General features: G+C 41.8%; 1 protein-coding gene across 1 annotated transcript in view; it reads left to right on the forward strand.

Moving 5' to 3' along the window:
* The window catches only part of LOC134927385 (ATP-dependent translocase ABCB1-like), a 943,310-nt gene that overhangs the window by 550,912 nt on the left and 379,911 nt on the right, over positions 1 to 12,487 (forward strand). Inside the window, exon 16 of the mRNA XM_063921755.1 lies at positions 6,614 to 6,697. Coding sequence (XP_063777825.1) covers positions 6,614 to 6,697 — 84 coding nt within the window. The remainder of the gene's footprint in view (positions 1 to 6,613; positions 6,698 to 12,487) is intronic.

Below are 12,487 nucleotides of genomic sequence, written 5' to 3' on the forward strand. Positions count from 1 at the left end.
TTCCATGTTGCTTTCACATGTTTTAAACCTAGAAATCTCTTTATATGACTTGTGGAGCAACTATGAGCATTTTTAAAGTGATTGGAGAGATGATGCGTAGTGAGTCCTTTTTTTATATTTCTTTGGTGTTCCGATATTCGCATTTTTAACGGTCTTGAAGTTCTTCCCACATAAGCGAGATCACAGGAACATCCCACTAGGTAGATCACGTTGGATGTGTTGCAGGTGATAAAATCTCTGATCTTAATTTAATTGTTATTGATCTGTATTTCTGTGTTTGCTGGTAATGTCACTGATGTTTCTGCAACCAATGCACATCCCACATCTATAGAACCCCTTACTGCGTATGACATTCTTGGCGGGCATAGGTAGGGCACTTCTAACCAGTTGGTTTTTTAAGTTTTTGAATTTGCGGTATATGAAGGTTGGTTTTTTAGGGATAATTTCTTTCAATATTGGGTCGCATTGTAGTAAGTGCCAGTTTTTGCAGATGATGCGTTCTACCTGTGAGTGTTGGGCATCAAATTGGGTGATGAATGACCATTGGAGACCATCTTTGGTGTCAATGGAGGGGGTTTTCAGAGTTAATAGAGTGTCTCTATCCTTATTCTGAGTTTCTTCCATAATGTGGTCGAGAATTTCTTCTTTATAACCTTTATCCATAAAATCTGATTTCATATGTTCCATTTGCTCTTTGCAGATCTCTTTCTGGCTGCAGTTTCGTCAAATTCTAAGGAATTGGCTTTTGGGGACTCCCTTCAGCCAGAGATGGTGATGTTGGCTGTCAGTTGGTATATAGGTGTTACAGTCAGTGGGTTTTTTGAAAGTTTTAGTGTGGATGGTTTCACTTTCTATAGAGATGGTCAGATCGAGAAAATTGATCTGTCCCTGACTGTAAATTAGTGAGAAGTGTAGATTAAAATCATTGATGTTCAATTCTTAAAAGAAGGTGTTTAAATATACTTCCCCTCCCACCCACAGCAGTAAAACATCATCGATATATCAATGCCACTCCACCAGGTTGGTTCCCCAAGCTACGCTATTGAAAATGCGGGATCTCTCCCAAAAGCTCATATATAAATTAGCGTAGCTTGGGGCAAACTTGGTTCCCATAGCGGTCCCTTTACATTGCAAGAAGAATTCTCCGTTAAAAAAGAAAAAATATTTTCAAGAATGAACTTTATTCCGTCAAGGATAAAGTTCTTCCTTTCCTGTGGGTATTCTGATTGATCAAGAAACCATGTAATGGCTTCCAAACCTTTTATGTGGTCTATACAAGTATAAAGAGAGGTTACATCCGCAGATGCTAGAAATATATTGGATCCTCACTTAAAATTCCTTAATTTTCTGAGGGTGTCTCCAGTATCTTTAAGATAGGATTGAGTCTGGGTGACAAACAGCTGGAGGAGAGAGTCTATGAGTGCTGAAAGGTTGGAAGTTAAACAATTGGTCCCAGCAATGATAGGTCTGTCGGGGGGATGGGTTACACTTTTATGGACTTTGGGAACTATATATATATTGGGGGTAAGGGCATCTGGAATATTGACATAATCAATTCATTTTGTGTAATTCCCCCACTTCCTAGATGTTTCTGTAGGAGATGTTGAAAGTTTTCTGTAATTCCCTTGGATGGATCGTTCCTCAATTTCTTATATGTCTTCACATCTTCTAATTGTCTATAAACTTCTTTGACTTTGATTTTCCTTATTAAGGATGGCAATCCCGCCTCCCTTGTCACATGATTTTATTATGATTTGATCGTCCTCTGCAAGATTCTGTAATATTTTTTTATTTTTTTTGGTCAAATTAGATCTGGTTTTGGGTTTTTTGAGATGTTCCATTTCTTCCAGGATGACCTTGGAGAAGGTTTCCACAAAGTTGCCTTTAATATAGGTGGGATAGAAGATGGATTTTTTTCTTATTTTCTTTTTCTCTTCATTGACTTCCCGGTCGGTGTGTTCTTCGCTGATGGTTTGATGACCAGTTTCTATCATAGCAAATAATTTTCGCAATGTTATTTTTCTGATGAACTTCTGGATGTCAATAAATTTGTTGAACTCTTTGGTGTATGAAGTGGGGGCAAATTTGAGGCCCTTAATTAATATACGTTCCTCATTCTTGGTCAGAATCCTACTGCTCAGATTGAAAATCTGGCCTTTCTCTTCTTCTGAATTTTCATTATTAATTGGTGCGAGGTCTCCATTGGAAATCGCCTTTTTATTATTCATTTTTTTCAAGAGTTTCTTCTTTTCCTTCCTTTTGATTCCTGCTCTACATCCTCTCTTTTTATAAGTGGCTTTGTTGGAATTAATTTGGGAACCAATGACCTCTATCTCCAGTGTGGTCTCCTTCCTTCGTCCCAATTCCTGCTGGTCCAATGTCTGTCCCTCCTTGGCCTTTCTCCTAAAAAAGTAATCCTGAGGGCTGATAGGCATTATCCGGTTGAGGGATATTTCTTCTCTGGTGGTCCAGATCCTTCGAGAATCCTGGGTTTCTAGCTCTACTATTGGATCTTCTTCAATGAATATAATGCCTCTCCTGTTGATAGTTTCTTGATGGTCTGTAGCAGTCATCTGAATCGTATTTTGTATATTGGTGTCCCCGTCCAGAGTTGGTGATAGATCTGTGTGCATAATCAAATGTTCTTTTAGGTTCCCATTTATTTTGATCTTGCCGATAGGTAGTTCTTCTTTCCCTGCGTTGGATTTAATTATTATGTCTTTTGTCTTTAATGGGTGATCCGGCTTTCCTCTCTCTGGAACTTGGCCTATCCGATGTAGTATGGTTATTTTGCCATCTCTTCTTATTTCTGATTATGCCAAATTTGTAATAGTCAAAATCTCTTTGTAGTTTGCTTTGCTTTTTTTTTTATCAAAAATTCAGTATTTTTTCAAATTTTTTCTGATATCTCCTTTTCCAATGTTTCATATATGGGGACTTGATTAAATGGTTGAATAAGGCTACGACCTTTTTGATTCACCTTTAAGCCCCATTGGTACCGGACCATGTGGACTGGTTTTTAGATGGTCTTGCAGGTTCTCCTGTCTGGCAGCTCCCTTTCCTCGTGGTCAACACTCCCTCTGTGTGTAAACCTTTTACTTGTTTTTATCCAATAAATCCCTTTTTATATATGGGTGGCCTAATAAGAACGCTGTTTGGATAAAGATACCTTGATGTGCAGACGGAACACTCTTCTTCTAGTGAGTACCGGTACGCAGCCTAGCTCACAAAGATACCTTGATGTGTTTATACCTCTATCTTTTATTGTAAGTTAGGTACGCTGTTAATTCCAGCATTTGCATGTAAATGAAACCTTATAAATTTTATTTATTTGAGGATTCCCAACTCAAAAAACCTTTAATTTGTATTTTTCATACCATAACGTCGTACGATTCCATTGTTTCTGGAGGAAAAACATCTCCCCTTTAGGAACCAGGAATTTACCAAAAATCACTCAGATAAGTATCCTTTTTCATTACTTAAAAACCCTAATTTCCCGGCTGAACCATCAGCTTTACCCCACCACCCCTATTCCAGCGTCAACTCCCTACACCCGCACACCCTTTCTAGTTCTATTCTCTTTTGGATTGTTCTTGGGATTAATTCAGTGGTGTAAGGGGGAGGCAGCAGGTTATTTCATTCCTCAGGAGCGCCTCTATCATTCTACGAAACCTTTGCTCCAAGCCGTCCAGGGAGAGGTTGTTGGACAGCATTGGTCTCTCAACCAAACTTCTCCAGGATCACGGGTGGATTCTGAACCTTCCGAAATCTCACCTAGAGCCAACAGGGAGGCTACCAATCCTGGGAATGACTCTGGGCACAGAATCGCAGAAAGTATTCCTTCCGTTGGAAAAGGCATTGGTCATCCAGTCAATGGTTCAGGAAGTCCTGAAGCCAACCCGGATATCGGTGCAAGACCCTTCCAGCTCATCCTGTTGGACAAATGGTCCGGATCGCATCTTCACATGCACCAGAGGATCTGTCTGCAGCCAAAAGCCAGGATCTCCCTTCCTTCTGAGTGGCTACAGTTTTCTCACCTCATTGAGGGTCGAAGTTTCAGAATTCAGGAATGGATTGGATGCAAGCCTCAGAGGTTGTGGAGCAGTCACCCAGGGGGTGCAGTTTCAAGGAAGATGGTTGAGTCAGGTAGTCATCCTTCCAATCAACATTCTGGAGCTCTGGGCCATATACAATGCCCTTCTGCAGGCCTCATATCTTCTTCATGATCAGGCCATTCAAGTCCAGTCGGACAATGTGACGGCAGTGACATACATAAACCAACAGGGTGGAATGAAAAGCAGAGCAACAATGACAGAGGTGTCAAGAATTCTCCTCTGGCCCGAAAAAAATGCTCTGGCATTGTCAGCGGTTTTCATTCTGGGAATAGACAACTGGGAAACAGACTTCCTCAGCAGATATAACCTGCAACCCGGGGAGTGGGACATTCACCCGGAAGTGTTCAGGTGCTTGACACGTCGGTGGGGATATCCACAAATCGACATGATGGCCTCTCGTCTCAACAAGAAGCTCAAGCGGTATTGTTCCAGGTTGAGAGACCCACATGCTGTGGCAGTAGACGCTCTGACGACTCCATGGGTTTATCAGATGGTGTATGTGTTTGCTCCACTTCCTCTGACCCCAAGAATTCTAAAAAGAATAAAAAAGGAAAAGGTTCAAGCTATTCTCATTGCTCCAGACTGGCCAAGAAGGGCCTTGTACACGGACCTTCTGGAGATGCTCCTCAAAGATCTATGGCCTCTACTTCTTCACGAGGATCATCTGCAACAGCCTGTTCATCCATTGGGACTTACTGCGGCTACGTTTGACGGCATGGAGGGCCTGTTCATCCATTGGGACTTACATCGGCTACATTTGACGGTATGGAGGTTAAACGGCTAATTCTAGCCAGAAGAGGGATCCCTAACAAAGTTATCCCGACTATGGTCTAAGCCAGGAATGGGGTAACGTCTAAACATTACCACCGTATTTGGAAGAAATACATCTCTTGGTGTGAGAGCAGAAATTATTCTGTGGTGGAATTTCATCTGGGACGTTTCTTGCTTTTTCTGCAGGCAGGTGTGGATGTGGGCCTACGTCTGTCTCCTTCAAAGTCCAGATTTCGGCCTTGTCCATTTTCTTTCAAAAACAATTGGCTTCTCTCCCTGAGGTTCAGACATTCTTGAAAGGTGTTCTGCACATCCTGCCTCCCTTTGTGCCTCCCACAGCACCTTGGGATCTCAATTTAGTGCTGCAGTTCCTCCAATCTGACTGGTTTGAACCATTACAGGAGGTGGACGTAAAATATCTTACGTGGAAGACTGTCACACTGTTGGCCTTGGATTCAGCAAGACATGTGTCGGAGCTGGGGGCTTTGTCTCACAAGAGTACCTATTTAATTTTCCTTGAGGACAGAGCTTAACTCAGAACTCATCAGCAATTTCTTCCTAAAGTGGTGTCGGCGTTTCACATCAACCAACCTATTGTGGGTCTGGTTATCACCGACATTTCTGCTACTTCAAAGTCTTTGGATGTTGTGAGGGCTTTGAAGGTATACGTAAAGAGGACAGCTTGTCACATAAAATCTGACTCGCTGTTCGTTCTCTATGGTCCCAATAAAATTGGGTGTCCGGCTTCAAAAGCAGACAATTGCACGCTGAATCAGGCTCACTATCAGCATGCTTATTCCACGGCAGGTTTGCCATTTCCAATATCTGTACAGGCCCACTCTACTAGGTCGGTGGGTACTTCCTTGGCGGCTGCCCGGGGTGTCTCGGCTTTACAGCTCTGCCGAGCGGCTACTTGGTCTGGTTTGAACACGTTTGGAAAGTTCTACAAGTTCGATACTTTGGCCTCTGAGGACCTTCAGTTTGGTCAATCAGTTCTGCAGGAACCTCAGCACTCTCCCACCCGGTTTGGGAGCTTTGGTACATCCCCATGGTACTAAATGGAACCCCAGTATCCTCTAGGACATAAGAGTAAATAGGATTTTAATTACCTACTGGTAAATCCTTTTCTCGTAGTCCGTAGAGGATACTGGGCACCCTCCCGATGCTTCGTTCTTCCTGCACTGTTACTTGGTTACGTATTGCTGGTTCAGCTGTTGCTGTTTAAAGTTGGGTTAGCATAGCTTCTTCTGGTTTGTGTGTGCTGGTTTGGAATCTCACCACTATCCTTTATATCCTCTCAAAGTATGTCAGTCTCCTCAGGTACAGTTTTCTAGGTTGAGACTGGTAGGAGAGGCATAGAGGGAGGAGCCAGCCCACACTATCAAATTCTTAAAGTACCCATGGCTCCTAGTGGACCCGTCTATAGCCATGGTACTAAATGAAACCCCAGTATCCTCTACGGACTGCGAGAAAATAATTTACTGGTAGGTAATTAACATCCTATTTTCTGCAATGCTGACCCTCTTTCTTTAACTATGGCTGTTGTCTCTGCAGTGTAATACAAACAAAAAAAACTAATGACACCATTAAATAAAGTGAAAACAACTCAGGGAAAAAATATGATACCCAAATCATTTTGACTGCCTGTGGCTTAAAGTCTGGTGTATAATGCAGTCAACTTATAACACAAAATTCAGTTTAACATTTATTTCAAAAACTGCTTTCAGGACATTGGCTATTTTGATGCTCATGAAAATACAGTAGGTGCCCTAATGACAAGACTCGCATCGGATGCTTCTCTGATTAAAGGGGTATGTACTAGTCATTTTATCTGGTTCATTTGTACAAGCTTAGTATGGGTAGACACCAGGACGATTCTGTCCCGATGGCCCCGATTTTGATGCGTCGTGCGAGCGATTGAATGGGAATCATTGCAGAAAAGTACCTTTTTTGCTAATGATTCCAATCTGATGCGTTTACATGCCACTCGCATGTCGGATCAGAGATCTTGACCGCTGCAGTTAAGATCTTGTCACATGTCACATGTCACCGAGATCTTGACCGCTGCAGTTAAGATCTTGTCACATGTCACCGTGCATCGGATCGGTATTGGTGGACCCACTCTCTGCTTCCCGTGCACATGGGGAAGCATAGAGCTGGCGGAGGGATTGGACCTTGATTAGCATCGCACTGGTGTGTAGGCACACTTAGTGTCACTTTTAATGCATAGGGGGGAATGTAATGGGGTGTGAGAATTAGGAAATTAGAAATTTTGTGAAAGTTCTCCTGTTTTTTTAAAGTGGCAATCATTTATATGGGAAAACCAGTTGATTTTTGCCATGTAAATGATTGCCACTTTTAATAAACCGGAAAAAACTCACAAGATCTCTCACCCTGCTACATTCCCCCCATAGTCTTTGTCTGACCATTATTCATTCCTTCTACATTTCATTAGCTCAGGTGGTTCTAGGTAGAGTGGAATTAGCTGATCATTACTGTTATTTTTTACCTGTTAGTTTATTGCAAAACCACCCAGTAACATTAGCACCCCTCAGTGTTTCCTAGTGAATTTTCCAATATGCCTACCACATTTCATTTCCATCTTCTTTTCTCTTTCTTCCCATGGGTGACATTGGGGTATATCTTATGGTGCAAGGAGCCTGGCCACTTTTGAACATTATTTATTTGACTCTTCATCCTCTATAATCCAATTGGCTAGTGAACAACTACATTTTCAGTAAGTGCCCGTTACGGACTAACCATCCGTCTGGTCACTAAAGAAATATCCTTCAAGTATCAAGTCACCTCTTTGCAGCAAAGGCCAACGCGTTGGGAGAACACTTAAATGAAACAACCACACAGGATATGTCTCACAAGTCTTCTGCTTTACTGAGTTAAAAAACACATATTTATAGGCATACAGTATACATCTGGTTTTAATTGTCCAGCTCACGTTTCTCTCTCCAAAGGAGGGGGCACAGTTATTTTCCATTCATTTTGTAACATACATTGCACAATATCCAGTAAATCCTATAGCATAATCATCTCATACATTGCCAATTCTTTTCTGCTACGTTAGCATTTCTTTAGCACATACTGTTTATTGTTCCTACATTCTTTCCATAGACTGCATACAGCCATTTCCTGTCTTCGTGGACAATATATAATGAATACCAGATGTTAGTTTTTCTCTAAAAACCAGTATGAAGATTTCTTAGCTTATACTTCATATGCCTTTGTTTAGAATATGTGCAAGCTTTATTTAAACACATTACTTTCTTATATAAAAAGCATTTGATTATTATAACCCAATATAGTGGATAATTATTAACTCTATCATTTTCCCTCATTTTTATAATAAACAAACATTACAAGCTTATCTGGCATTTTCCTAACAAGTCTATGCAATAACAGTCTACTCCAATGATACCAGTGGCTACCCATCTCCCTATAGGTAGGAAGCTACACCCTATCTGTAACAGGGTTGATGTCTTTCTCTTGGTTGGTAGTCTGTTGGCTCATATCCATTAGGGCAGACTGTTGTTGGACTTTCTTTGCCAGACTCTTCTGCAATGTCTTATATCTGAAGGATTCAAAGGCTTTCCTTATTCGTTTCTGACAGACTGAAAAACAACAAAGCAGTATCTTAAAACACAAATATAATATAATTGCAATTCCAATAGCTTTTAGAAGGAACATTAGTATTCCTACAATCCATCATTTAATTCCACTAAACCATGAAACTGGATTTAGCCATGATAACCAACCCCATTCACCCTCTAGAGTGTCAGGGATGTTATGTTTGTTGGCATATGTCAGTTTTGCATCTTCTATCTCTTGTACATGTTTTTCCACTATTTCTTGAGCATTGTCTGTTTCATTGGTAATAAAAGTACAACACAACTTTCCTGTCTGTGTATTCAAGGTCATACAATAGCCTCCTGTCTGTGCTGTTAAGTAATCAATCAGAAGCCTGTGTTGTAACTGTTCCTTTTTTAGTTTTTGGATTTCTTTCCCTACATATCTGAAGGTACTATCATAGATTTCAGTAATATCATCCAAGAGTCCTGCAAGAGATTCAACTCTATAATATGAGTTTGACCCAAAGAGATCCAAAAATCCCATTCTCTCATGCCAGGGTGCATAGATTAGTTTCTTTGCATTTCTCCCTGCTTTCTTTACCTCTCTCCTACCTCTGTGCATAGGACTATACTTTTTCACTTGAACTTTTTGGTTTTTAATCATTTCTTTCAGCTCCTCATGATCTATTGCTCTTGCTGATGGTACTATGCATCCTAGGGTGCAATTTCCATAATCACCATAGTTGAGCCACTTATAGGCATATTTTCCACATAGAAAATACAGATCTCTTGGAAGCCAAGGGGGTATATAGTCCCACATTCTTTTTAGGTTCTCTAGTCCTACTCTGGCATCTCCATGTACTATTAACTGAGCAGGGGTGCTTCCTGTCTCATTCATCCAGTTAGGGAAATCTGGTCCTGGCCATACTCCAATGTTGATCATTGATCTCCCTTCAAGTGGTGTCCCTCTATAGGTTGTAAGGGTTATGGGGTATGGAGCTTCTCCTGGCTTTGTATCCCCCTTTACACCACCCACTCTGAATGGAGCCATAGTACAAGGGTAAAATGTCCCTAGGTAGACATTTGATGGATAATGTTGAACCTGTCTGTGGTCAACCACATCTTCCCTTTCCCTTTTTTCCAAATTCAATGCAAAAGAATACCTCTGGGGTGACTAGATGTGCCAGCAACTTAGGTGGTTTCTGGTTTAAATATCTATCTGATCTTGCCTTAAATAATACTTCATCAGTGTAGTCTTCTTGAAATTCCTCCCATTCCTCAAATGTGATGGGAAGGAATGTCCACTCTCCCCCTCCTGCTGAAGTGGGACCATGAGAGCAGACCCAACAATTTGTTGTGTCAAGGGCATTCCCTACTAACTGATGCAACTGTAGCAACATGTTTTGGTCTGATCCACTAGGGGCCTTACACCATTCTGTACATGACTCCTCTGGTGGATGTCCACAGTGCTCACAAATACATTTTGGGGTGAGTGACAGATTTCTGCATTCATGCATAGGGTTTTCTACTTCCCTTTCCTGGTGTGTGACGTTCACTTCACTGCCTCCTCCTTTCTCCAAAATGTCATGAATAGTGCCTACTGTTACCAGTGGGGCACCCAATATTATTCCCCAAAGTGCTTTATCTGGCTTGGGGCCTAGTAACCTGTACAGTCTTGTTTCTTATCCAAACTTAACTTTCAAAAGTTTACAATGTGATGCATGCACCCAAGTCTCTCTGTCTTTTAACTTCACAGACGTTGGGGTAGTTAGTAACACCTGGAATGGACCATCATATCTGGGCTCCAGGGACTTCCTCACGTGTCTTTTCAGGTACACCCAATCTCCTGGCTGGAGATGATGTGGATTCTGATCTGCTGTAGAGTCTGGAAGAGAAGTGTGTGCTACAACATGAAGATGGGTTAGTCTCTCAACCAGACCTTTTACATAAGCAGTTAGATTACCATGTTTATGCTGCAATTCTTGTGGATAATAACATCCTATCTTAGGTATACTACCAAACAAGATTTCATATGGTGAATATCCTGACTTTTTGTTAGGTGTAGTTCTAAGACTAAACAGTGCCAAAGGCAAACAGTTAACCCATCCCTTCCCAGTGTCTTGCATTGCCTTCATGATCTTTGCCTTGATGCTATAGTTCGTTCTCTCCACTAGTCCACTAGCCTCTGTCCGGTAGGCGGTGTGGAAGGCCTGCTGTATGCCCAAGTCTTCCATGATATGGGTCATGACTGCTCCTGTGAAGTGACTTTCACTATCTGATTCAATCACTTCTGGTATCCCATACCTACATACTATTTCAGCCAGTATTTTCTTTGCTGTATTCCTTGCTGTGGCTTTGGCTACTGGAAATGCTTCTACCCATTTTGAGAAGGTGTCGACACAGACCAGTACATACTGGAAAGGCCCATGAGTTGGCATCTGAATATAGTCTATCTGTAATCTTTGGAATGGCATATTGGCTTTTGGAATGGCTCCTGCTGGAGTCTTGGTTCTCCTTCCTGGATTTGAGATTCCACATATCCAGCATGCTTGTGTATGCTTCTCTGCTGCCCCTTGGAATCCTGGAGCTATCCATCTTTGATTGACTTGTTTTGTCATTTGGTCTATTCCTGCATGGGTGATTCCATGGCTTACTTGACACATAGCTGGATATAGTACTCTTGGCAAACATGTCTTATCTTCTGTCTTCCAGAGTCCTGTATCATGTTCTTGTATGGCTCCCTTCCTTTGCCATGTGGCTTTTTCTAAGGGACCTGCTTGATTCTGGAAGAGGATGAGTTGCTGTAGATCAGGCATGTGTGCTGGATTCTGGGTTTCACTTTCAGCTAGCATTACTTGTACTACTGATTTGTCAGGGCTCTTGGCTGCCCTCTTTGCTTCGGCATCTGCCAAATTATTTCCTCTTGTCTCTTTAGTTTGATTCTTAGTGTGTGCTTGGATCTTTATGATGGCTACTTTGATTGGCTTGTCCAGAGCTTCAAATAGTTTCTTTATCAGATCTGCATGTTGTATCTGTTTTCCTGTAACTGTTTTGAAGTCTCTGCTCTTCCAAATCTGACCATAATCTTGCATAATTCCCCAGGCATATCTGGAGTCTGTGTATATGTTAGCTGTTGTGTTCTCTGCATACTCCAGAGCTTTGGTGAGAGCTATTAGTTCTGCAGCTTGTGCTGATAGTTGTGCTGGTAGACTTCCTGATTTGATTATATCAGTCTCTGTTGTAACAGCATACCCTGTATATGGGGTTCCATTATCATAGTATCTTGATCCATCCACATAGAGGTTGTACTGGGCATCAGGAAGGGCTGTGTCTGTGACATGAGGGAGTGGTTGAGTCTCTTGTTCCATCAGAGCCATGCAGTCATGGGAAAAAATTTTATTGTGAATATTTTCATCACTTTCTGCATTCCCATAGTTCACGTGGTCATCCTGGTTACTCTGGGTACCATTGCTAGAGATATATGTCCCTCTTCTCCCTCCTTTTGAATCTAGGGATTCACACTCTGCTCCTTCTTCCTGCAATAGGGCTGGTAGTAGAGTTGCTGGGTTGAGGGTGGTACATCTCTTGATGGTGACATTTGTGGCACTTAGTAGAGCTACTTAATACATGGTGAGTCTTGCAGCTGATAAGTGATTGGTTCTGGCTTGCTGTAATATTTCAGTCACTGCATGTGGTACCTGGATGATCAGTTCATGATTGAGCACAATGTCTATGCATTTCTGTTTGAGAACTGCTGTTGCTGCGACTGCTCTGATACAGGTGGGTGCTCCTTGGATAATGTTGTCCAGTTTGCTTGAAAGATAAGCCACTGGGCGTTGCTTGCTTCCATGCAGTTGCGTGATGACTCCAAGTGTATGGCCTTTCTCCTCATGGCAGTAAAGAGTAAATGGTTTGGTGTAGTCTGGCAGACCCAATGCTGGTGGAGATGCTATGGCAGCCTTGAGTTTCCAAACTGCTTCTTCAACTTGCTCTGTGGTGTAGATTGGTACATCTTTCTTT

The sequence above is a fragment of the Pseudophryne corroboree genome, chromosome 5 (genome assembly GCF_028390025.1).
Source record: "Pseudophryne corroboree isolate aPseCor3 chromosome 5, aPseCor3.hap2, whole genome shotgun sequence".
NCBI classification, from domain to species: domain Eukaryota; kingdom Metazoa; phylum Chordata; class Amphibia; order Anura; family Myobatrachidae; genus Pseudophryne; species Pseudophryne corroboree.